Source organism: Orbicella faveolata, unplaced genomic scaffold (assembly GCF_042242905.1).
Source record: "Orbicella faveolata isolate gen_17 unplaced genomic scaffold, um_ofav_v1 contig_36, whole genome shotgun sequence".
NCBI classification, from domain to species: Eukaryota; Metazoa; Cnidaria; class Anthozoa; order Scleractinia; family Merulinidae; genus Orbicella; species Orbicella faveolata.
In genome coordinates this window covers 17,343,813-17,368,848 of record NW_028301565.1, presented here as the reverse complement: position 1 = coordinate 17,368,848, position 25,036 = coordinate 17,343,813, and the positions used below count along the sequence as shown (strand labels likewise).

General features: G+C 37.6%; 2 protein-coding genes across 2 annotated transcripts in view; one reads left to right on the top strand and one right to left on the bottom strand.

The window, feature by feature from the left end:
- Positions 1-25,036, top strand: part of LOC110059432 (uncharacterized) — a 439,844-nt gene that overhangs the window by 105,017 nt on the left and 309,791 nt on the right. The gene's annotated exons all lie outside the window — the stretch shown is intronic.
- On the bottom strand, positions 614-23,860 carry LOC110059451 (DIS3-like exonuclease 1). Its single transcript, XM_089275044.1, has 31 exons — positions 23,644-23,860; positions 23,504-23,559; positions 23,306-23,383; positions 20,225-20,376; positions 19,603-19,684; positions 18,984-19,128; positions 16,220-16,290; positions 15,618-15,691; positions 14,986-15,051; positions 13,072-13,166; positions 12,340-12,461; positions 12,092-12,124; positions 11,503-11,582; positions 10,216-10,449; positions 10,031-10,099; positions 9,691-9,789; positions 8,646-8,738; positions 8,035-8,137; positions 7,239-7,336; positions 6,778-6,854; positions 6,283-6,362; positions 5,647-5,742; positions 5,444-5,529; positions 4,769-4,835; positions 4,319-4,468; positions 3,844-3,948; positions 3,437-3,579; positions 2,464-2,555; positions 2,052-2,134; positions 1,816-1,965; positions 614-1,726 (listed from the first exon to the last, which is right to left on the bottom strand). The coding sequence occupies exons 1-31, from the start codon at positions 23,768-23,770 to the stop codon at positions 1,559-1,561; spliced, it is 3,174 nt and encodes a 1,057-aa protein (XP_089131170.1). The 5' UTR covers positions 23,771-23,860; the 3' UTR covers positions 614-1,558.

Below are 25,036 nucleotides of genomic sequence, written 5' to 3'. Positions count from 1 at the left end.
GCGCAATAGTATAGAGAACATTTAGTTTAACTTGAGGGATACGTGATAACACTGAGGGGGATTGGCTTGTTTGGAACAAATACTGTGCCAGCGTATTTTTGCCCATTGAATATATCATGAAGTTTTTAACAAATTCAGTCCTCTGTATATTAGAACGTCCAATCTCCCAAGTCCCCAAAGGCACAGGAATTATTTTTACTTTCTTCTCCCCTTCCCGTTTTAGTTTTAATTTTTTTCACTTTTGTTTTATTTTAAGAAACTATTGACCGAAACACAGAGTTTTCCTGACCGTCTCCTTTCTTTAAAAAAATTCACGTGGAGCTTTAGACCATTTAAGAATTCGTCGATTATTTGGAACTTCAGTGTTCAGAACTTGAAGCTCTTTACTGAAGAACGTTAAGATAAAGAATTTGTTACTGTGGTCTTTAGAAGTTCGTCCGTAGCCTTCGTTGGAAGAGCGTTCGAAAAGAAATGCCCGAGGTGACAGTGGTATATCAAGTTACAGTTGATGCCTTGTGATAGTGCAACCTTGTGGAATCTCTTTTTCGTGTTTCCAAAAAAAAACATGAAAACGAGACAGATAGTAAACACAGAGCAACACTATACAATCCCCGCTAGATAAGTATCCTTTATCGCTTCGCTGCGTAGCAATAACCAAATTCTTCATTGTTAGAATGGAAAGCAAACCTCTCTACAAATCAATGGTTCTTAACGTAACATAAAATAAACTGAGAGCAAACTAACGGTACTCTGCTTTGGTCTTGAGGATTCGTTATAATTTTAAAAGTTATATGTTTTACATGATTCTCAAAAGTCACTGCATCTAGAAAATAAGTTGACATGACAATTGCTCTACGTATTTCGTATTTCAATATTGCAACTTGGTTGCTGACATTTACGTCTTATTTGGCTCAAAATGTATCGAGAAGTTGCGTCGTAACCGAATGGTCAAGGTGCTGGGTGTGAAAACATGGGTTCATGTCCTCAATTTTGACTAGTAGCAGCAGTTTTAAGGAACTACTCCTCATCCATGCCAGTGCAAAAACCAACTTGTTTGCCTCTGACTGTTTGGGAATCTTTAAAATGTTTTTTGATCTATTTATAATATAAACAGAAATTTAATTTTTGTTTCCACGCCCACAATGTTCCCAATTAGCACCACAGTGGTGACTACATTTGTAATTGTATGTTACATTACATTTAAATTGTCAAAGACAATATGCGTTTGTATTCCCTTGTCTAAAACCTTAACTTAGTTCGAGGTTCAGTGCTCACAGCGTTTGCATTATGTTAAAGGACAATTTCCAGACCCTGAATGGGCACACTAATAACTCTCAAGAAATCCTTTGTTGCAATCGTGACGGTGAGATCTCCTTCTACCAGAGTTGGCAAATTATATCCACTAACCATTCGTTTTTTTTTTTTTTTTTTGATCCGTAATGGATATTAAATTTACAGATTGCCAGGATGTCAGGTCCTGAAAACTGCCGGAACAAAATATCCAGGACTTTTAAGATATCATGGATTCCTGGAGAATTAAGAAACCTGGATCATCTATTTATACATCATCATCTTGCAATGACATTTCTCGGAAAAACTCCATTAGAGAGTAGAGGCTGACACTCTGATGGGTTTGGCCGAACTCTGATCTGAGTTTGGCAAAGTCGCCATCAAGTCCTTCTGTTCCAACGCTTTTTTGCTGTTCGTCACGACTTGACTTCACCTCCTGATAGACAAGAAAACTTCAACATTACCGCATTGCTGATAATCTTAAATATTGTTTTGCTCAGAAGCAAACACAAACAGTATATGTACCTTTACAAGCTCACTTCTTTTCATTGCATGTGAACCGTCATCTTGGGACGCCATTTCACTCGGCGGAGGACTCTGCCTCGTTTCCAAAGACAGCAGTTCCAGTCTCAGTGACTGAGCATGCGCACGTGACTTGACGACAGATATTCGTACCTTAAAGTGAAATAATCACAGAGTTCTAACAGACAGGTATTAAATAAATATTAATAACAACAAGTAAAAAAAAAGTTTAACCAAACCTGAATATGATCAAACAGTCGAAAGTCGTAGGATCCAGCACCATTCCTGACCGTCATGTGATACTCGTGACGAGAAAGTGACCCTGGAAAAAGGCATTTATTCTCTTAGGCCCCGTTCACACGTATCCGGATATTTTTGGATCCGCAACTTTTTCTTTCCGGATTCTAAAATTTCCCCGTTCACACGTAGCAATAATATCCAGATTCGCTACCGAATTCGCCGGATTCGTGTGGACGGAAGCCGTATTCGGAAAGAAAACGTTGCGGATCCAAAAGTATAGTCTTTTCAGCCAATTTTGTGCAACATCAAAGCATATTTTGGTTTCGGGTCATGTTTAGCTTTTAACAATCGTTCAGGCCGGAGTGATTACTGTGATTGAGTGAGTTGCTTTATAATGACAGATATACCAACCTGGACCGAAAACAACTGAATCCTCTTTTACGTGAGTAGTGACTACTTGTCCTGTTTTGTCCTTGAGATAGACTGGGCCTCTCAAACCGTAACTGAAAGCAAGAAATAACGGCTGCTAAAATAATACTTGTGACGATCATAGCTCGCTTGTAAGAGTTTGGCATAATATGTCCACAGACTGATCAGGCAACAACTGTTCTGAACGTGTTGATAATTATAAGTTACAATCGAGCGCTTTTCACTTGAGTGTTGAAGTAATTCGCTTTGTGAATAGTTAAAAAATCTCGCCCAACTTTCGCATTCAATCAAAGGTAAAGTTAAAACCATTCGTGACCCGCTCGCCCAATTTCTTCCGCGCTTTGTTCCGGTTACATGCATTTGGTTTGAGTTTCGTTTGGTTTACTGGATTATCTGTGTCTTTTGTGATTGGCCAGGATAGCTACTTTAGTTTTGGTTATTCGAAACTCAATTGAAAACCGCTCTAAGGGAACGGAATTATTTCAGCAAGGCGCACGTTGAAAAGGTCGTCTTAATCTTCCCCAATTCTAAGCATTCTTGTTTCTTTCCCATTCCTATCATATTTTGGTAGGTAAAGGGAAAGTCTGCATACGAGCCAAGTGGCCTGAAGCATGAAGCAACTGGGAGTATTTCTACTCCGCCCCGCAGCATTAAATTCGCCAGTACCCATTTATACACCTGGGTGGAGAGAGGCACTGTGAGTGTAAAGTGTCTTGCCCAAGAGCACAACACAATGCTCATGGCCAGGCTTGAACCCAGACCGTTCGATCTGGAGACGAGCGCACTAACCATGAGGCCACCGCGCCTCCACAATTTCGAGATTCCCTATATTTGAAGATTATTTCTAAACATTGCAAAAATGGCATAAAATGACACAATGAAGCTCCTCTAAATAAGCTCTTTTTCAGGTGTGGTAGTTGATGTTTTTTTTTAAACTATGCCACTTCATATTTACCGTGGAACAAACACAAGGACGCCATTTGCCCTAAGATTAAAGATAACAGCGTCACAGTTCCGTCTCTCGTCATCTTCGGGTAAGTCTTGGAAAAATAAGCTTTGAAAAAGAACAACGGATTCCTTCTGGGCGTTCTGGGCAGCCTAAAGGACAAGAATAAACGGGAGATTATCTTACAACACACTCTAAAAGTGCAATCAATTGAGATTTACATACGATTGTATACACAAATCTGATATTGAACAAAACAACGCTGTGTGCAATCTAAGATTAGCGTCGATTGATCTGGGTGTCAATGTGAGACACGAACTGAACTCACCCAGCAATCAGTGCAAAAAATCCCAGAGCAATAAACAAATTAGTTCTAGATAAAATTTGCCAAGGTCCATTTACAAAAGACGTCGTACCCTGTGCTTGATGTTAATATGCTGGCACGTCTCTTGAAGTTCTTTGTTGTTTGGAAGCTCGGCAATGTCTTCATTTTCAACAGCGTCGATTAACAGTCTGTGAACCTGTGAATATTAACAACCATTCGATTTCAATTAATATAATCCAGAGGTTTTTTCCCCCATATAAATGACAAGGATCGCCTGACGAACCAGGCCCAGAATGCATCGGGATAGCGCTAGCAGTTCTACCTACAGAAATGAGATTTGCGATCGGTCAAAAAGGGATGCGCAAAATAGACATGAGATATCAGAAAAAAACTGAGTCTCTACAAAGGCTCTCTTGATTCTGTGCTGGCTTGCATTTGTAAAGAGTAATTTTCAGGCCTAATGCGTCTGCTGGCGTGTAAAGAGATGTTGATGACGACTTGTACATCACTGACCAAAGAAAATAATAGAACAATACAATTTTAAAAAATCAACCTCACACACTTACAATGACATCAGCGTATCTCCTAATCGGTGACGTAAAATGCGTGTAGTGATCCAAGGCAAGGCCATAGTGGAAGAAATGTTCCGGCGATAGTGAGCCAGTGGAGAAGTAGAGTGCATTTGACATGGCTTGAGTTGCAAGAGAACGGATAAGCTACACAAAAAAATGAAACCCTAATCATTGTCACAAGTGCCAGCAGGCTAAAACATCTTACAGTACATTCATTTCCATTCAAAGACTCCCAACACCCATCCTGACGCTTCAATTTTTCCTCAACAGAGGGCTCCGCCCCAAGCTTGGTCACCATACGTTAAGTAACCTTTTATCGAACATTAATTCCAGCAACTTTCTTTACGTCTTTTGTCTATATCTGCCCCAAGACGTAAGAATTGGCATGGATAACAAAATTGTACTGCAACTCATTAAAGATGGAAACACGTTCAAAGTTGGTACCTTATTAAAGTTAGGATCCTGAGGATCAACACATTCATCAAGTGAGTCAGCCAGAGATTTATTCGAGCTAAAATAGTAAACAAAAAGATAAAAGTGAGTAAACTAATGAAGTGGGTGAGTAGAATAGTATATCTTTACTTCAACCGACATATTTTCTTTCTGAACTTGAAGTACGTACATTTACACCCAAAATTTTGACAGTATTCACCATTTCTACGTGTACTTCTCAAACTCATTAATAATTCATCAAGTTTAAACAAAGGAAATCATGAGCGTGAAGGTGTTTGGATATCTGATCTTAAGTAGCATAGATTTTTACGATTTTATTTCTCCGTTTTCTCCTTAGCATTAGTTTCGATTGAGAAGATATATCAAACACTCAAGACAGTGTTTGACCACATTTCCAAACACCTCAAAGTTCGTCAAAAAAACTCCGCTGCAAGTCTTATTTTCAACTCTCTTGTCGGTGTGGTCAGACACGGCCTTTCGTGTTTGGTATATTACCTCTAACACTAAGTAGCCGTATGATTTCAGTGATGAATAAGCAAGGAAGTAATCAATGAACTAAGCAAGATGGAAGGCACACAGGTTGTAAGGTATGTAGGTAAGAAGGTACTGATAGGTAGAGAGGGAACTATAGTTAACCCACCAATCTTCCTGTGGGTGAATGTATACCTTGTGTCGATAGAAAATCCTTTAGAGCCTGCACAATGCATGAGGTTTGCAAAGTGCTGTTTTCTTGGCAGTGGGTGATGACGCAACTAGAGGAACCAATTAAATTCTTGTTAATGAACTACTGTTCAAACGTATCTTCAACACATGATTAAAACGTCAATCCTCTAGCAAGGTTAATTAATTAAACAAGGGGGACATCTTACCAGAGCTGCGCTAGGAAAAGCTTCAGCAATTTTCTTGGCTACCCAGTGATTGGCGAATATCATACACTCTGCCACAGTTTCATGAATTTCTAAGGGCTGAAAAGAAACACGACTGAATTTGAATAATAGATTTTGTATAATCATTTTTCTTAAAGATTAATTTTTGGGGGAAGGCGCGGTGCCTCATGGTTAGCGTACTCGTCTCCTGATCGAGCGGTCTGGGTTCAAGCCCTGGCCGGGGACATTGTGTTGTGTTCTTGGGCAAGACTCTTCACTCTCGCAGTCCCTCTATACACCCAGCTACATACATGAGTACCAGCGAAATTAATGCTGGGGGGTAACCCTGCGATGGACCAAAATCCTATCCAGGGAGGAGTAGAAATATGGACGAAGTGCCAAAGTGGCAAAAGTAAAGGTACAGGAATAAATAAACACGCTTCTCATGTTACACCTTGTTACGACACTAGTAGAAGTAAAGACCGCCGAACCTCTTTAATACGGACACCAAAATTGTCGAATTGAGTGAGCTGAGTGACCGGATTACAGGCAGAGATTGTATCATTTGTATGAATTCTGTTTTCTCTGGGACCATGTGAACTGCCCATAAATGGTTCGACTGTAGTTATTCCCTTTTACCTTTTTAGGAATTAAATCCTTTATATCTTTTTTATCATCTAGTTGGACTTGCACCTCTACACCTTCTAGTTCTAGTGCACCTGTAAATAAGCACGAAGTCTAATTGGAAATTGAACCTTCACCGGTAATACAAAAGAAAAGAGGTATCGAGACTCTGTTAGTTAATCTTTAATCTTCTGGGCTTCTACGTCTCCTTGCACGTCTGCTTTTAATGCAAGCCAAGGTCGTAAGAACGACATAAACATTTACACAGGTGAACGTCCAAACACAAAGTTCTAGAATAAAATGTTTCTGAGGAAAACAGTGGCGTTCAAGAATTGAGTGTTCAGCATGTGTGGGTTTACCTTGGCTTGCCAAAAGTGAGCTTTCGTAAAAACATAATTTCTCAATATTTGGCTCTACAACAATATTTTCAAGGAGGGAGAAATTGCAACATAATTATTATTCTCTTTTTCGTATTTTTTTCAATTCTAGTTATAGTAGAAATAGTATTACCGTGGACGGTTCTTCTTGATTTAATCACTCTTGCAATGTCCATAAGTTTCAATACTGTTTGACGAATTTCGGACAACCTTAAAATCAAGACAAAGTAAACCACATTGGAAATAATGCACGAAGTCGTTAAAGGTGTTCAAACACCAATTCACAGAAAGGTTTACTCAGTGCAACATCGCTTTCATTAACAGGCGATATAGAACTTTCTAGGCTATTAGAAATTCTTATGAAAACCTAAAAAATAGAAGGCTCTTTGAGAAAAAAAAGCGGGAGAACGAGAAATGCTTTGGGAGTAGGTGCCACAAATGCTTGATCATTTACATTATAATGTCATCTAGTACCAAAAGACAATCAATCTGAATAAGCCTCAGGCCACTTCAGTGTTGCTTTAAATGTAAGAAGGATTTAACTTCTGCTATTACATTTTAATCTCTAATAATTTACATCGGGCAGGAGCAAACCTTTTTGATGCAGCCTCTCGTTCAACATTCTGTAATTCCGGAATGTCTTTAATGAGATCTTCCTCATTGGTCTCTCCATCAGCAATGGCTTGCGCTGCCTATAAAAATAGAAGTTCTTATTTTAGATGCAAGGTTGTACAACAACAAAAGCAGCAACAAAAACAACTAGTATACGTTCGAACCTCTCCACAACGGCCACCTTGGGGACAAAGGAAAGCAGCCGTTGTGGAGAGGTGGCCATTGTAAAGTGGTGTCCGTTAGTGGAGGTACGACTGTATGAAAATTTCAAAACGCAGGATTGTCAGGATTGTTAATTATATTGTCAGGCTTTTTAATAGTTCATTAGAAAATAGTAGTTTATTAATTATACTAAGTGTCCCCAATTAGTAGATGTTTTTTTTCCCCATCGGCTAGATATAAAGACACATTAATAAAGTTTATGTATGTATGTATTGACGAACGACTTCTTCTTGCCCTGGGGCCAGATTCACAAAGGACTTTTAGTTTCTAAAAGATGTCTCGTAAGTATTGTTCAAAAACAAAAGGCTGTTGTTTGGAATCAATGCCAAGGATACATTTTTAACTTAGGAGAGCTTAGTGAGCCTGGAGCCCTGACCTCTACATTAAAGAAATTTTTAGTGATGTTTTCACAAGAGCTTGCTCACGTTAAAATGTATTCAGCCACTAAGAACACGATTATTAGTTTTTTTTGGTAATAAGACGAGTTAAAGAAAGACAAAAGGTATGTTTTTCAACGAGCAGACCCAATCATAAATATTCTTCAAACATACCTTACCTCATAGAAAAGCTTGTAGGAGGACCGAATCACAGTTCTACCAAACCAAGTCTTGACAACATTGTAGTCGGAATCCATAACCCAAAGAACACTTACAGCGTATCTGTCCAAAGAAAATCAAACGATGGAATACTGGATAAGCCATTATAATCTGCCTGACATTACTGAATCTCCTATTCAGACACCCACTCTTACAAAAATATAGTTGCAAAGTTACCCTGGTTCCAAAGATCTTTTGCAAACTTTGGCTCGATTTTAGCCTTCGTGGCATATTTTCAGACTTTCTGTGTGATGATCAAGACCACGTCATGACAGTCGTTTTGGTTTACATATACTGTGTATCTCCCGGTCGAGTGGTGTGTGGGAGCAGTCACTCAAATCACAGCAAGTCCCTCCAGCTTAGATTGGACTCACTGAGCTCTACACCACAGTCCATAAACCAAAGCACATAAAAAAAGCAATGTATGGAAAAAATGTAATTAAGATTAACTACTGTGATGTTTTTTATGTCATTTACGTGCTATATTCGACGCAGTTGCTTTGCCTTCACTATAACTATGTTGTGGTGTTTTGCTATAGAAATACAGGTAGCAACAAAGGGATTGCGTTACCTGTCGACACCTCCAATGAGTGAGCACAGGTCAGCGCTAAGCACCTCTGGTAACATGTCAAACCTTCGGTCGGCCAGATATACTGTAGTTGATCTGTCAAAAAAAAAAAGAAACAAGTAACAAGTTACTCACGAGAACTGCACTAACGGCACTCTCACTAAATTTAATTTTTGTAGAAACTAACGGACCCCGGTGGGAAAAAAAGTGCTCAGCATAGTTGCCCGTGACTTACTACACGCAACTAATCTAAACGACATGTACTTCTTATATTAATTTGTTCACAGTCATTTCTTTGTATTCGTTCAATCGCTTTTGACAATGTTGGAAGAATTAGAAGATCTGTGGACACACAGTATTGTTATTTAAGTCACCCGTAACTTTCTCGAGCAACTGCATTTGAAGGTTTAATTTTTGTTTACGTTCACCATAAAAAGAAAAAGAGCAGCCCAGGTATGGGTTGGAATAAAGAGGAGTCACCGGCAAAAAGTAAACCTGTCCTAAATTACCAAGTGTTCACAAAATAATGTGCTTGTGACGTGTATGCAGGACGAAACCCTACTGTCATATTTTGTTACACCAGAGGGGGGGAAGGGGGGGGGGGGGGGGACGACTCCCATTTGAAAAGGTCGGGGATGCTTGTCGTTTCTCTTAGGGTGTAAATCAAAGATTTTAGTCTCACTTAGTGTGTTCAGGACCAAACGCCACTAATTGTTAGCCGTCAAGGTATCTTTTAGGGTTGCACTCAAAAAAATAACTAGTAGACTTTTATAACGTTGCTTTTAAAATCTTCCTTTTATAGAAAGCATTCGAGAACAATGTCTTAAGCATCATTAAAATCATTGTAGCCCATACTTGTCTGTCTGCTTCAAAGTGGTATCTTTTAGGGGTCAAATAAAGCTCGGGTCACGCTCAGAGGTTAAACACAAATTTTCCAATGAGCATCCCCTTCCCCCGGCAACGTATACTTCACTGCACACACAATGAACCAGCATGCGGATGCGTGCACACTGCAAACGGTAAGGTATAACACTACATATAGATGTACCTTGTTTTGGCTTCAGTGTCTGTTAGTGAGCCTGGTCTAACAAAGTGAGATACATCTGCTATATGAACACCAAGCTCTATCTGGCCACGTTTCAATGATCTGGTAACAATGAGAAATCACAAAACGTCGGATAAACGCGTTTTACTGATTATATATGGATAGAGCCTTCAACAACCTCGCTTAACGTTCAGTAAGGTTACAGTATGCTGCTAACAAAAGAAAGTGACGAGACAAACGAGTGCTGTTTGCAGTACAAAGTATGAGTAAAGTTAGCGTCTAGTGAATAAAAACATTAACTATCATTTTTCAGCAATTTTTCTCATCTGTGAAGAAAGTTTACCTTACTGATAGAGTGTCGTCGACATCCTCGCATCCTTTTGGATCAATGCTAAAGATCAAGTGTGATTTTCTACAAAGTCGTGAACAAAAACAAACAAAGGGATTATTTTTGAGCAGCACAAGCTATGTACAAAGGTCGTTGATAATCCCACAAGACCGTACCTGATATAACCCAGCAAACCTCACCGTAAATCACGTCGTTTTATTATTTCCTCATCTGACATCACCCAGGGGTTCTCAGGTGTATTACTGGGAAGCTCCTTGAGCTGAGCCTCTGTGAAAGAGGGAGCCGCTAACGAGTGCTCTACCATCAGCGCTTGAACTTCTGTTTCTAGATCACCAATGGGACCCAAGGAACGAACAAAATGGCCGCTTGGGTACACAGAGTCAACCTCCCAAAAATCAATCCGCACTACGATCCTGTGTGCATTGAACAATGTCAAGGGTTACTTAGTTACCCTGCCTTAGTTTCCAGAGATACTTGTACACTGTGCATCTAATGTCTGCCGCAGTTCATTAAAATGTAAAACAATCAACCCTACATAACAGCGATGTCACTATGTGCTTTATTTAACAAATAAAGAAGCCTAAGCCGTGTATTACACTGTGATAAAACATGACGGGCATTTGAGAACACGAGGGAAATGTAGAAAACATGAGCTGCAGGTGAGTGTTTTCTACATTTCTCGGGTGTTCTCAAATGTCCGGAGTGTTTTATCACAGTGTAATACACGGCCCAGACTTTTTCATTTGCTTTATGATACAGATTTTACACGCGAAAAAACACTAAAACATGCTTTTTCTATGCTTTATACTCTGATAAAATATGGGTTTTTGACCAATCAGAGCACGCGCAGGGTCCTATCTATATTATAATGTCATGAACAAACTTCATTCCAATAAGCGCCTCCGTTTTTATTGAGTGCCATTTCTTCAATAAGCGCCCCTGTTCCAATAAGCATCCCTTTGCAATAAGCGCCCCCATTGACATAGAATACACTGATAAGAACATTATGACTCTCATAGCCCACATTGTCATTGTTTATATTCTTGAGTTAGGGTAGCTGCGGTTTTTCATTAAGTATTGTACCACATTCAAATGGATAGGTTCAAAAACAAATTAACACCCGTTCCTAATAAGCGCCCTCACTCAAATAAACATTCCCTCTTGAGCTATCAAAAATGAAATATCCAAGGAAGAATGATAGTGAAATGTTTGGGATAACCGAGTTCGAGACCACAAGGGTAAAAAAACTGTACATGTGGCCAGTGACTAGGGGTTAGTAACAGGAAGAACAGGGAGAGGGCCTGGGGCATAAAAATGATGACGCGTAATCAATGGATGGAGGATATCACTGATGCAGCTGACAGGATGGCTTGAAGACCACAGTTAAGGAACATGAAAACCATGCTACTTACCATTAGGAGAGAAAGGAAAAACTCATTTACATCATTTACAAATAATGTACGTGCCTGTGATCTCGCAAGCTGTCAACTTGCCGTGTACTGATCCGTATCTTTGGAATGCGGTAATCCCAAGGCACAACAATGACCTGAATAAACACAAAACAAAAATACAGGCTATTTAGAGACCGAAGTTTGAAGAATGTTGGTCTCTTTAGGAAAAAGCGATCTGTGTGAAATAAGTGGTTTGTATTATAGAGGTATCGGACAAGTTATAATACCACTGTAGCCAAGTGAACTCTCTACCCTTTGTTGGCTACCTTATTATCGAACAAAAGATTATCATCAAGTAATAACAATATAATGTTTAAAAAATTGTTGATTGAACTGACTTAATAATGTATTAATGTAATCATATTCTGAAATAACACGTGTCTCAGGATCAACCAGTAGGATCTGCAGTTGCAAATTCAAGTGTCTGTAAACATTGAAAGTCAGTCCCAACAAATGGTGGAAACAACTTCCAAAAGACAGTTTCAAGCATTACTAGCATTTTGCACTATTTACACACCCAAACACATTGGTACACATTTGGAGGCTTTTTGCAAAGAGGGACATTAACTAGAAGAAAAATGTCGAGGAAAAGAAAAATGTTTACCTTTCCAGCCGTTTTTCTTGTTCCCTGGGTTTCCTACAAATTTCACAAGTAGTAAAATCAAAGTGATTTGTCAGCCACAATTGAAGAAATCTCCAAACATGTTGTTTCTAAACAGATTTATGAGGAATCAATACCCCAAAAGTACATCTAATGGCTCTCTTTAACTAGTCCTGGATTCTTACTTGATATTTCTGTAAGTGCTTTCAAAGCAAACATAAAAACAGTTTAATTATGCACAGTAGATGTACCTCATTCTCAGCAAAACTTGCCACATAATCTCTCCAATTTCTTTGAAGCACTCCAACCACACGACCAGTGGGCATAACTTCACTCTGTTCTTCTTGAAACAAACCTTCAGCTAAAGACGAGCCTGGGAAATCATGATTTATGTCATACAGTAAAATATGTACAAGTAAATGTGCATGTTTAACAAGTGTACTTCTCAAACTCATTAATAATTCATCAAGTTAAAACAAGTCACAACCGTGGATACCTGGTCTTAGTTAGCATACGTTTTGAGAATTTTACTTCTCCGTTTACTCCTTAGTTTTTATTTTGATTGAGAAGATGTATCAAACACTCGAGACAATGTTTCATCGGCTATCCAAACACCTCAAATTTCGTCAAAAATACTCCACTGCGCATCATATTTTCAACTCTCTTCTCGGTGTTTGGATATCCCAATGAAACACTGTCTCTCGTGTTTGATATATTACATGTACATGTATGTGAACATGACATAAAATATGAAATGAAAAAGTCGAAAATGAAAATCATGTTAGCTAGCACTTAAACGTATAGAAAGGACATGTAAATAGTCAGTGCACGAAACAAGGTTTATGCTATGCAATTCAAGCAAAGGTTTGGCTATTGACACAACTTATTTCCGTTGTCCTCAGTTGAAGATCTATGCAGATGGATGCATCAGCATCAGAGCTGTACACGAGAACAAAATTGATGTACACAGTTCATAATTTTACCTTCATCCTTGCTCTTGAGAGAAACTGATCTGCCTTTCCATTGTGATTTGTGAAGTAATTCTACCACTACAATATCACCATGGACTGCTCTGTTTCTACAAGCGCAAAATAAATTGGGCTCAAATCAATTACATCTGAAAAATGAAATAATTTATAGTATTATGTAAAACGTAAGCATCTATTCATCAACAATTTATGAGCAGGAGTGAAACGAAATACAGTGCAAACTAAGGCACACATACATGTAAGTAAAGTGTGTCGTTCCCTACTCCATTCGATCCATGAATGCAACACACTCAAGGATGTCATGTCCAATAGCCTGGGGCTTATGGATTTTCTGGTTGGGCCAGTGGATTCTATCCTTCTATTGCATGATAGGTAAGTGAAGATTTTTCAGGGAAACTTTGAATGCACTTCAAGCATTTTTCTTGGCAAGCCTGGGGCATTTGTGACTTTTTAAATTGTGAGAATGAGACTCCAAAGTGTCTTTAAAAAAAACGAGACTGAGAGACCAGTGAAATGTAATGAAATTTTTTTAAGACTCATGGTTGTTGAAGGACCATTTATCACCCCTTGATCTGACAATTCAAGATTTGGCAATTCAAGATTTGGATATTCAAGATTTCAAAATTGAAAATTTGGAAATAAAAGATTTGAAAATTCAAGATTTGCAAATTCAAGATTTAGATATTCAATATTTGCAAATTCAAGATTTGGATATTCAAGATTTAGCAATTTAAAATTTGGCAACTCAAGATTTGGCCTGCCAAATGTGGAAAATCTAAGATTGGAATTGCAAATATTGAAAATTCAAGATTTGGCAATTCAAGATTTGGACATTCAGGTTTATGACATTCAAGATTTGCAATTTCAAGACTGATTTGGCAATTCAAGATTTGGCAATTCAAGATCTGGATATTCAAGATTTAGATATTCAAGGTTCGGACATTTAAGATTTGGACATTCAAGATTTGAATATTCAAGATTTCAACATTCAAGATTTCAACATTCAAGATTTGGACACTCAAGATTTGGACACTCAAGATTTGGGCACTCAAAATTTGGACATTCAATATTTGCAAATTCAAGATTTGGGATTTCAAGATTTGACAATTCAAGACTTGGCAATTCAAGATTGGGAAATTCAACATTTGGCCTGCCAAATATGGAAAATTCAAGATTTAGAAATCAAGATTTGGCCTGCCAAACATTGAACATTTTTTTGGGAAATTCAAGATTTCGCCAGCCAAATATGGAGAATTTAATACTTGAATTGCAAATATCAAAGGTTCAAGATTTGGGAATTCAAGATTTGGCTTGCCAAATATTGAAATTTTCAAGATATGGAAATTTAAGATTTACCAAATAAACAAAATTCAAGATTTGGCCTGCCAAACATTGAAAGTTGAAGATTTAGGGGTGATGAATGGTATAAAATGAAAGGCTTTGCGAGGACGTGAGACTAGTGTTTTCTTCTCAAACTGAAGACATTTGCAACTTTCAAAATTGTGAGACCGAGGCTTTACTGAAAGTGTTTTAAAAATAAGAGTATGCAATATCTGTAAAATCTGACTAAAATATTGCAAGAATTATGATTTTTGAAGGACCATTCACCACTCCTGGATTAGAGATAATGACTTCAGTTCTGGGCTAATACATGCTAGCTACAGCTTACATCTTACAACATCATATTTCTTCTCAACACAAATTCAATACATGGTGATGATCATCTACACATACAAGAAGAAAACAAATTATCAACTGTGGAATGTTGTTTTAACGTTACCAATATAGAGCTGTTACCTGTGAATGTGCATGTACCCCAGATTCTGTGTACTTACTAGAAATAAGAAACAACAGTTCAAACTTGAGACTGAAAGGTTCAATCTAACTGAACGTACATCAAGTGCTTACCTGTTCACCATGCCAGAAATTAAGATATCAGAGTCTGACGAGTCTTTGTTGTTTGAAATTCCCTCCCTAAGTTAAAAAATAGAATGGTTAATATACAAGTCAATTTTAATTACCGATCTTCACATTACCAAAACTACATGTGTATGTACAGCTGTACTGTAGATTCAGATCTAAAAATGACAGAGCATATGAACAGGGTTGGTCAAGCAGATTGGTCTATGGATTGTAGTCATAACATATAAACCTGCAAGATACAGGCCCTTAAACAGACTTAGGCCAAAAACATCACTGACAACTTTTCATATGTGAAACTTTGGTGCCAAATTGGTGATGTCCAGTTTGATTGGCTCAGTGAGACCCTCATTATCAAATCTTATGGTGAAATTGAACGACTTACAGAATTTTGCAGACATTTGAGTTGGTAAAGATAAAAACTTACTTTAAGTTACACATTTTGTTATGTCCAAATAAATTCAAGACTACAAAAAAATCATTTACGGCCAGAGTTGCTATCCCTGGTGGGATGCTTTTGAAACCACAGTGAAATAGAACAAAAGATGTAAGCCTGATCAATACTCATATTAGCAGAGCTGATTACCTGCAAGAAAGAATGATGAAAACACAAAACCTACCCTGACTTTTGAACGAATGCCTCATCTTGTGCACAATGTTTGTTGACATTGAGACATCCTCTTAAGAACCGCCCCTACAGGATATATATCATCACAAGAATTGTAATAGTACAATTTCGTTATTTTAAGCCCTGGGCTTATGTTTCTTTAAAAGACTCTTTTGCTGCATGGACTTAATCACAGCTTAATTAGAAGCAATTTGGCTTTTAAAAATTATTTGAGTTTATGCTTAATTTTGGAAGTGATGTTACTTTGTCAAAACATTTTGGTGAATTCAAGTATAGAGCTTGATTAAACTCTCTCAACGTCATGATATGAAACACAAGCAATCTATAATTTTATTGCTGTATTTATTTAGTTATTCTATTTCGAGAGGATGCTTGCTACCTTGTTAAAACCTACCAGATATGTAAAGCATCTTGAAATAATTATGTGTATTAACTCTTAATTTGCTGAACATTTTGTGTTTTAAAAGATTACTGGTAATCTTACACACTTTCTAAAAGACTGTTAGTGATTAATTTTTTCACAAAAGGGAGAACATTCACTGAAAAATATCAACTTATCCTATCAGTAAGACATTGCAGCACTCTTTTACTCACAGCTTTAATTCCAGCTTCCAGAACCTCAGATGGAAAGTACTCCAGATATTCCTTTGTCACAGCCTCTTTGGCTAAAATTAAGGAACAAGAATACAGGGTGGTGCACGTTATTTTCAACATAATGTACAATTTAGGCACATGCAATTAGTTTGAGAAATTATGTGGACCACTTTTCCTCATAATTATGTAAAACTCAAGTCTTGAATAGAAATAATGGGTATCAATAATCAAATGTTATAAAAGCAAAGATGACTAAGGTGCAGAAAAAGAACCGTCACTATTTATGAGATGTTAAATGTAAACAATTCATGTTTACAAAGTTCACAATGTGTTCAAACACTATCTGGAAAGTCATTTGACAAGCCATTAATTTTGTTAGAACAGTTGACTAATTGTTTTGACTGATGACATTTTGTGTTTTTGAACAGATAGCTTGAGCTGTTCAGATGGATGAGAATACATGTATCTTTTGAATGGATAGCTCGAGCCATTGGAACAGATGGCAATATTTTCTGAAAGGATAGCTCGTGCTGTTCAAACAGATGACAATATTTTTTGAACAGGTAGCTTGAGCCATTCAGAACCATTCAGAATGTCTCAATGAATGGCTAACCATTAGGAACATTTTTGCGCGAGAGGTCGTATAAATTGTGAAGCTTGATGCAACGTGTAAACTATTCATGTACATCTGTATGTACATAGAGCAAGTTGTTGATACGTATAACTTTCCTTCATTCAATTATGTAAGTTGTTTTCAGAAAATTAAGATGCGGTGCAAAGTGGAAAAGTTGGCATAGTGGCAATAATTTTTTTCACCTTTTATTTCAGAGGTGTCATGAATGCTTTGTGTTCTAAAATCTTTTACCTTTGTTATATGTCAATTGGAACTGTGAAAGATCACTTCATAGCTTTTGAGATTTTCTTTGGCTGCAAAGGCCAACAGTTCATTTGAAGCAAATGATGCCTTTCTACAGCCCACCCCACATACTATAAAGTGAACATGAACAGAGGAATTTACAAAGATAATTATACATGTATTCCAGCAGACTTTAACGAAGTGGTCCTTCATTTGCAGTTTAAGCTAAAAGTAGTGGGTGAATTGGCATAGTGGTAAGGTTTCATACTTGAAGCTTGAAATTCTCTCAACCTTAAACCCTTGCTGAGTTTTGTACATTGCTTAATGTTACTGAAATACAGTGGAAGCTCAGTAAGCGGACATCCTAGGGGCTTAGTGCTCAAATAACAAACCCTAACTGCAGCCAGCATTAACATTAGCATTAACAGTCTCACTGCGACAAAAAGCAATGAATGGGGGTGATACAGTTCACAAATGTTTATGAGTACATTTCAAAGTTGGGGGCAGTTCCTTTTGGGTGTCCGCTTATGGGAGCTGAAAAATAAAAAAAAGTCTTGATTGTACGCCCTCGATGTGTCCCCAGCTGCTTATGAGAATGTCCACTAACAGGAATGAGTAAATACAGAGTTTGTAAGGGAGTTCACACAAGGTTTTGTGATGGCATTCGTTAGTAGAGCTGTCTGCTCACAAGTGTCACTTAGGAGAGCTTTCACTGTATTTCAGTTCATTACAACATTCTTTTATTGTTGGCATTTTCAGCTGTGGAACATCCCTTGAACAAAATATACATGCATGCACTAGCCTTAAGGTGGCTCCACAGGTGGCATGCATTAATGTTATGTTTTGAATGCTGTTTTTGCATTCGTTTTTACACTCATTCCTCTCAAGCTTATTCAATGTAATATGCAATGACGAAATATTGTTTGAAGCCTGGTTTTCACTAGCGATGCAAGCACAAGCGCAAACTCAAGCACAAACACAAACACATTAAGCACAAGCATATAAGCACAAGCATATAAGCACAAGCATATAAGTACAAGGATGAAAATTTTTCCCTTTTCTTGTGCTTGCGCTTATGCTTGCATTTGCTCTGCAACAAGTAAACACAGAATACCCCTCAGGCATAACACAAGCACAAGTATATTTACCACACGTGGTTATGTTTGGCCAATGAAAATTCTGGATCCAGATTACCTCGCGCTTGGTTTGGAAGGCTCGGATGATTTTGCTTGTGCTTGTGTTTACGTCGAATTTTGTTATCACTTGGGTCATCCCTTTTGCTTGTGTTTGTGCTTGCGCTTGTGCTTGTGTTGCTAGTGAAAACCAGGCTTTGTTGTCATCTCTGTTAAAATTTTGCCTTTCAGTCTTGAATTATAACAGCCCAACCAAATGTGTTTTTTACATTTGTATGGCTTTATTTGTGATTTTATTCAATTTCCCTCAGTGAAATCTTCCAGAATTTTCACAGCATATCGCATCCTGCAGGGTACGAATTTTAAACACGACAAAAGTAGGGCTTGTTAATGCAGTTAGGAAAAACTGGTCAGACAGAATTCCCTGAAAAATGAGCTCCAACTAAAGTAAAATATTTACTACCAGTCTGCCAAATTTTTATGGAATTTCACTGAAGGAAGCACAAGAAAATTCACTGTCAGTTTCGTTTTTTGTGCCCATGTTGACGTCATAAAATATCAAAAAACATTGATATTTTCCTTTGAACATGTGCAGATTACTAAAGATTTCGTCCTCACTGCGTGCGCAATACTGGTTAGTGAAATTTACAAAAAGTGTTTATCGTGACTGATATGCCAACTGACTGAATGCAGGAATTTTCTTAACAGCAAACTGCGTAAAATAGATTAATCAACAACTTCCCATAAAACTTGTCTAAAATGAAACTCAGCTTACCCATCTCATTCCCTTCAGCATTAACAGCAGCTAGTGAATAATATAGATCCAAAGCAGTCTGAATGGTGGGATAGAAGTTTGTGAGGTAGTCTTCCATGCTCATGACAAATACACCAGCATTCTTGTTTCCATAATCTGCTACAGCCTTACAGAATGAAACAACCAATAAACATACAAATAACAATGTACATCATAAACAGAATGATGAGTATAACCTATACATGTAGTACAAATTGCTTATACAGAAGGAAATCATTACAAAATAACGTATAATTATAATTAACCGAGCTATTGTTCAGTTAATATGGCAAAGTCAAGGTTTTAGATTTTCCCATAAAGACCTCATTCTTGGTTAATACTGTAAGTAGTTATTTATCAAAAATTTAAACAACAGAACGTTGTGTACATCACAAACTTGCCATGTACATGTTATTTATTGATGTATCTATTAGTTTTTTTTAGCCTGCATGCATGAAATACAGTATACTCAGCCAGATTAATTATATTGTGCACATATGTGAATCTTTTCCCCAAATTTGTCCCATTTGCAAATTATTACTAACAGAATACTTGGACTTGTTTAATATTAAAATACAAAGTACACATTTAAATCATGTACCTGTTGGTCTTCTGTTATTACCACAAGAGGTACCACTTGGTTTAAATGATCATGGTACCAGACAGCACCATAATAAACAGATCTGCCAAAAGGACAACAAAAATGTAAAAAAAGTGACAAAACCTGTCACCATACTGGCTATACTTACATCCAACCCTTGAAGTACCAGGAGCGATCAAGGTCACATAATAGCGGGAAATTGTCTTGAGCTCATTGGGTTCATTGTTGAAATTTATAATTCTCGAAGCTAGCACTGTCAGAAATGTATACACTCAGTCAGGTTATTTAGGAGAATTTTTCTATTGACCATGAAGCTGATATAAGGATTATTTTCAGGGCTGTCACCCGTAACACCTGCTATGGCTGAGTACACTGTATGTTTAATGGGTCCTTGATGTTACAGGTGAGCCTGCCACTAAATGATGCAATTCACTAAAATGGTAACAATTTTGTTATGCCATACAGGTGTGAAGATCAAGGCTACATGTACAAGTGACTCAAAACTTAATAACAGCCCTGATTTTAATTTTTATACAATTATTGTCAGTTATATGATTGTCTCTAATGTGTACTGATTATGTCTACATGTAAGTGTCACGGTCCTAATTTAAAAGTTGCCCACCTCCACTGCCACTTTTCTAAAGACTCCCCTGGCTCCCGAGGAACATGTGCTCCATCACAGAACTCATTGCTGAATATGATACACTGTTGCCTATTGTCATTAACAAGGCTTTTGAGCTGAGAATACAGCTTTCTTCCTCCTTGATGTTGAGTCTGAGAAAAGGTTTGATCAGTAACTCAAAGTTAACTGTACATGGCTGTTTATGTTAACATGCATGTACATGTAACTACACAATCATGAGCAAGCTAGTGTGACATAATAATTATCTAGTTTTTGTTAATATGCAAGACAAAAGAAGGCAAGTTTTCTTTTCACAAGTTTTGTCATGAAACTCATCAAGTACATGTAGTAAATGTCACTCATATGTACAACTCAGCAAACTCAGCCCTAAGGGAGTCATTTTGTTTCTTTTGTGATGTACGTTTGTGGTGCCAAGTTCAGTGCTGGAAATAATTTTCTTCTTTAACAGGACATGTGTCCTTTCAAATCTTCATTTTGGTCGGACATCTTATCAATTTGACTGGACATTAATTTCCGTAATTGATTAGCATAATCAATTAGCATAAGAAAATGTATCAGCATACTGTAAAGATTTTCAATACAAATCGTTCAACACTGTATTCAAATTTGGTTTATTTATCACTTATGATTAACTAGATTAACGTTATACAGGGCCCCCGTTGATACCAGTCCTGCGACTGAAGGGGTCACCCTGTTTAAATGTCGATTATTATTATTATTATTATTATTATTATTATTATTATTATTATTATTATTATTATTATTAGATCACTTTATCTACTAGATGACTGCACCAATCTCTCCTGGTTATCTCCTGATTATATGTTCTTCAAGCAAACCTAGTTTTCTACGTAGGAGCCCATTACTAGGAGTGTGCAACTTTCTCAATAGACCAATTTCAATAAATTAAAATTCAGCCTAACACAATAGACCTCAGAACGAGACTCTGAGGAATAAACCCCACAAACTCTGTAGTTATTCCCCTGAGCCTCATACTGAGGCCTATTGTTTTAGGCTGAATTTTAATCTATCGAAATTGGTCTATTATTCCTGTCCCAGTGTTTTCACAGACCAATGTACTTTTAGTTTTAATTTACCGCAAATTCAGCCCCCACAGGAACCTCAGTGACCAATCACAAGCACAGACTTTATAATTTCACTGGAAGATTAGGTTGCCATGTCCACCTGAGGCCTCCATTTTTCCCCTTACTGACGCGCGCTCATATAGACCGGAACTGACTTTTTTCGAGGGAAAAGAAGCCTAAAAATAGACCGGTCTGTAAAAATACTGTGACATAGGCTTAGTATGGGAGTTGCAGGCTCCTTATGATGGGCTCCTGCTCCTCCTATGCATACATGACGTACTCAATGCTCAAGGGTTTGCAATGCATTATAGGGTGATTTCAAACACGATCAGCCATTTGCAAGTTTTCCGATGTGAGGGAATCCTTTACAGCAAAGCAAAAGGACACATTGCTTTCTTTTCTTATGTTGAATGATATAGAAGCAAAGATCTTTCACTATGTATTTCTGGAAGGACATAATGACTGAGAAAATAACCATTATTGTCAACACAGAGAAACATAGTCGCCATTTATGGTAGCCTGTGAACGCAGACATATTTTCGGTTGTCGACAAAACCAGAATTTTTGTTGCCAAAGATGAAATTTTAGCCACATTGGCGACTGTACCGGTCGCAACTTCGAGCCTTTTTAACAAGTTATATAACCAAATTTTATGGATGGACAATAGGTGTTGGTGAAATGTTCAGACATCATGTCCGATCAAAATGTGAAATTGGCCTGACATATTCAAAATTTGGTCGGACAATGTCCGATGACCGACTGTTATTTCCAGCCCTGCAAGTTTCAAGAACACTGCTTCAATATTTCCAGAGATATTGTTTATTCAGTATTTTACCATTCTTAGTTGCAAACAATATGACGTCATCACTGATCTAATTTGCATAATAGAAAAACGTCAATACCTCTAAAACAAAAAAAAGATATTTCAAAAAGAAAAATGCCATTCTTCTGTATTTTGAAAGGTCTTCCAAATAAGCAGAAATTATTTTCATGTCATTTGCACTTTAAGAGCTCAAGATTAAGAAACTCCAGTTTTAGATGCCAAGATTTCAAGACTTGCAGAAAATTTGCTGAGACCCATTATTTTTCAAGGACTATTCTACAGTATTCCCCCTCCCCCCCCCACTCAATATGCCACTGGCCATGATTCAGACTCACTCCGGGGTCTAGTGCACTAACCATAGAGCCACCATGTCTCTACCTAGTTTTCTATGAACAATAGTCAAGTCATCTTGCTGACCATTCACTCATGCATACAGAAACTCAGCCTTGAAGTGTAATTCCTAAATAGCCTTTTATATTTGATATCCTCTTACGTTCTAATTAACAAATAATATTGACGTCAGTTTTTCACACGTCTGTCCAGTTATTGATCATGAATTTCGTCACAACATTGTCAAAGTAGCTGTGGATCCACGAGACCATAGCTGAGTGGATCCGCAGACTTAACTTTGACAATGTTATGACGAAATTCATCGTCAATGAAAGGACACACGCATGAAAAACTGACGTCAGATTAATTTTTACAATAAGAAATTGTCAAATTGTCCACTGTCGCTTGTTGACACATCACATAAATTATAAATTCATGTGTCTGTCCGCTTATTGACAATGAAAATTGGCCAACGTGCGTGCAAGATTTTCTACTGTTAATATCATAAATTGTGTGTCCTTATATATTTTCTATTTTATTTTAGACTCAGTTCTGACCATTACACCTTTTGTGCATCTATTATTGTTTTGGTTTCCCCTTATAGTGAGGTTTCTATCGTTTTCCAATGATGCACAGTATGTAATACATCCAGGCCAAAACTGGGTCTTGAACTATTTATAAAAAGTTAGGTTGGATGACCACACAGTTTTTATTTATCAATAAAGGTTGAAATGTTGTAAATAATCAATAACATATAAAAAAACTGAAGTTTTAAATAAAACGTACAAACTCATCTCTACAATGTAAATGCAGTACACTTACAAAACTGACAACAGTTTGAAGGAAAATCACTCCTTGGATTTCTGTATTCTCGAATAATTCCAGGAACAGCCTTGTAACCTGAAATAATTTTTAACGACTACAGTTGAAGATATTACTTTGCTATCGTACTACGTAAGCTTATGTCTGGCTCTGCAGCAAAACTATCAATATTTGTTTACAGTTAGCAGCACAGCTCACCTGGCAGTCTGGTACAACATAATGAGTCAGTGACGAGGAAAGCTGGGTTCCATTACCTGCAGATATGTCGGGCAATGAATAACACACAAAGAAGTGAAACAAACGAATCTACAGTCCGCACCTATAACATCATGCCTAACCTTGTTCGCACACAGTACAAACTTCACTATGGCAAGGGACGTCCTGTCGCAGGTAGTGTTCCCGCACAACATCAAGCAGTCGGCCAGTTTTGGTTTTAAGCCTTATTAACTTATTAGTTTTTATCATATTTCCATGTTCTTGGCAAAAAAACACAGAAAGTTTGGAACCAAAGTGTTGTGACAAGCTGAAAATGTCGCCATTTTGGTCACTTCTAATCCCATTAGGAATTGCGGGCTCAATTTTAGATTTGTACCCAGGACTGACACGGTCTGCTTTCAATACTGGATGCGCATTGGTCAAAATTCAGCTGGATTTCCGATGACGTAGTCATTTATGGCTCGAAGCTTTCTGCCCAAAATATTGAAAATTTAATTTTCTAAGATTCCTTTGCCCGGTAATTTCGAAAAGAGACTTGATGCAAAGAACCACAAGCCCAAGCACAGAGCGTGCTTAGCGGTGTCAATTGGTGATATTGGCCCAGCAGGTGAATAACCTTCTACTAGTGGAGGAGGCAACCAGGTTCTGGCCAAATTACTTTTAGGTTTGATTCATGAAACAACTCGGCAAAATAGATGGCTCCTCGTGATATATTCAGTGGCATTAAAGAACAAGTGGACTAACATGGCGTCTAAAATAAATCCGTCATAGACAGGACAACTGGAAAAAGGTCTGAAAACATGACAAACTTGTTCTTTAGGTTATAACGTACGACAAGAGGAAACAGGGACGAGAATGTAGTCGGGTAAAATTCGAACAGAAGCTTGTGGCTTATGGGCCCCTGCTGAACACCTACATTGAGAAAAATAAAATAAATGACCTGCTATCAGGCGTTCTTTTTACTTAGGTGGACTCTTACGCCACCGCGAACAAAAAGAACGCGTTATCACAGGTCACAAAATTGACAAAGTACTCAGTGTGTACAAGACCTTAGGCTATCACAAATGACCAAATATATTTTTTATTCATTCACATCAGAATACGGTATCAGGGAATACTCTTGGTTAATCTGCCAGCAAATTCAGGACCTTGTTGACATATAATCTTTGAGACTTTAAGTATTTCCACCTCTAGACTTGCGCGAATTTGATTGTTACGATTTTTATGACAAAGATGTTTAAATTCTTTTTGAACTAGCAAACTGAATTCTTATCACTCGGTAAAATTTTGAGGGATTGCCTTTTTCCATCATTAAGCCAGCGCCAGTTTACACATGTGAAAAGTGTAATGTTTTCACTTCGTGTGTGCCGAGTGCAAGTCAAAAATGTCCCATCTTCATGAAATACTTGATCAAACAATCATCATAGAACAAGTCTAGTCCATCTTTTCTTTTCTGGGCTTCTATAATTAAGCCTCTTCAATAGAACCTGTATCTGTACAAGTTGAACTGTACTC

Excerpts from the sequence above, each read along its gene's own strand:
- LOC110059451 (XM_089275044.1), bottom strand. The coding sequence starts at position 23,770 with ATGATAAAAACTAATAAGTTAATAAGGCTTAAAACCAAAACTGGCCGA. Across the intron at positions 23,384-23,503 it reads ATGTTGTACCAGACTGCCAG|GTTACAAGGCTGTTCCTGGA; the intron begins GTGAGCTGTGCT and ends AAATTATTTCAG. Across the intron at positions 9,790-10,030 it reads GACGACACTCTATCAGTAAG|ATCATTGAAACGTGGCCAGA; the intron begins GTAAACTTTCTT and ends CATTGTTACCAG.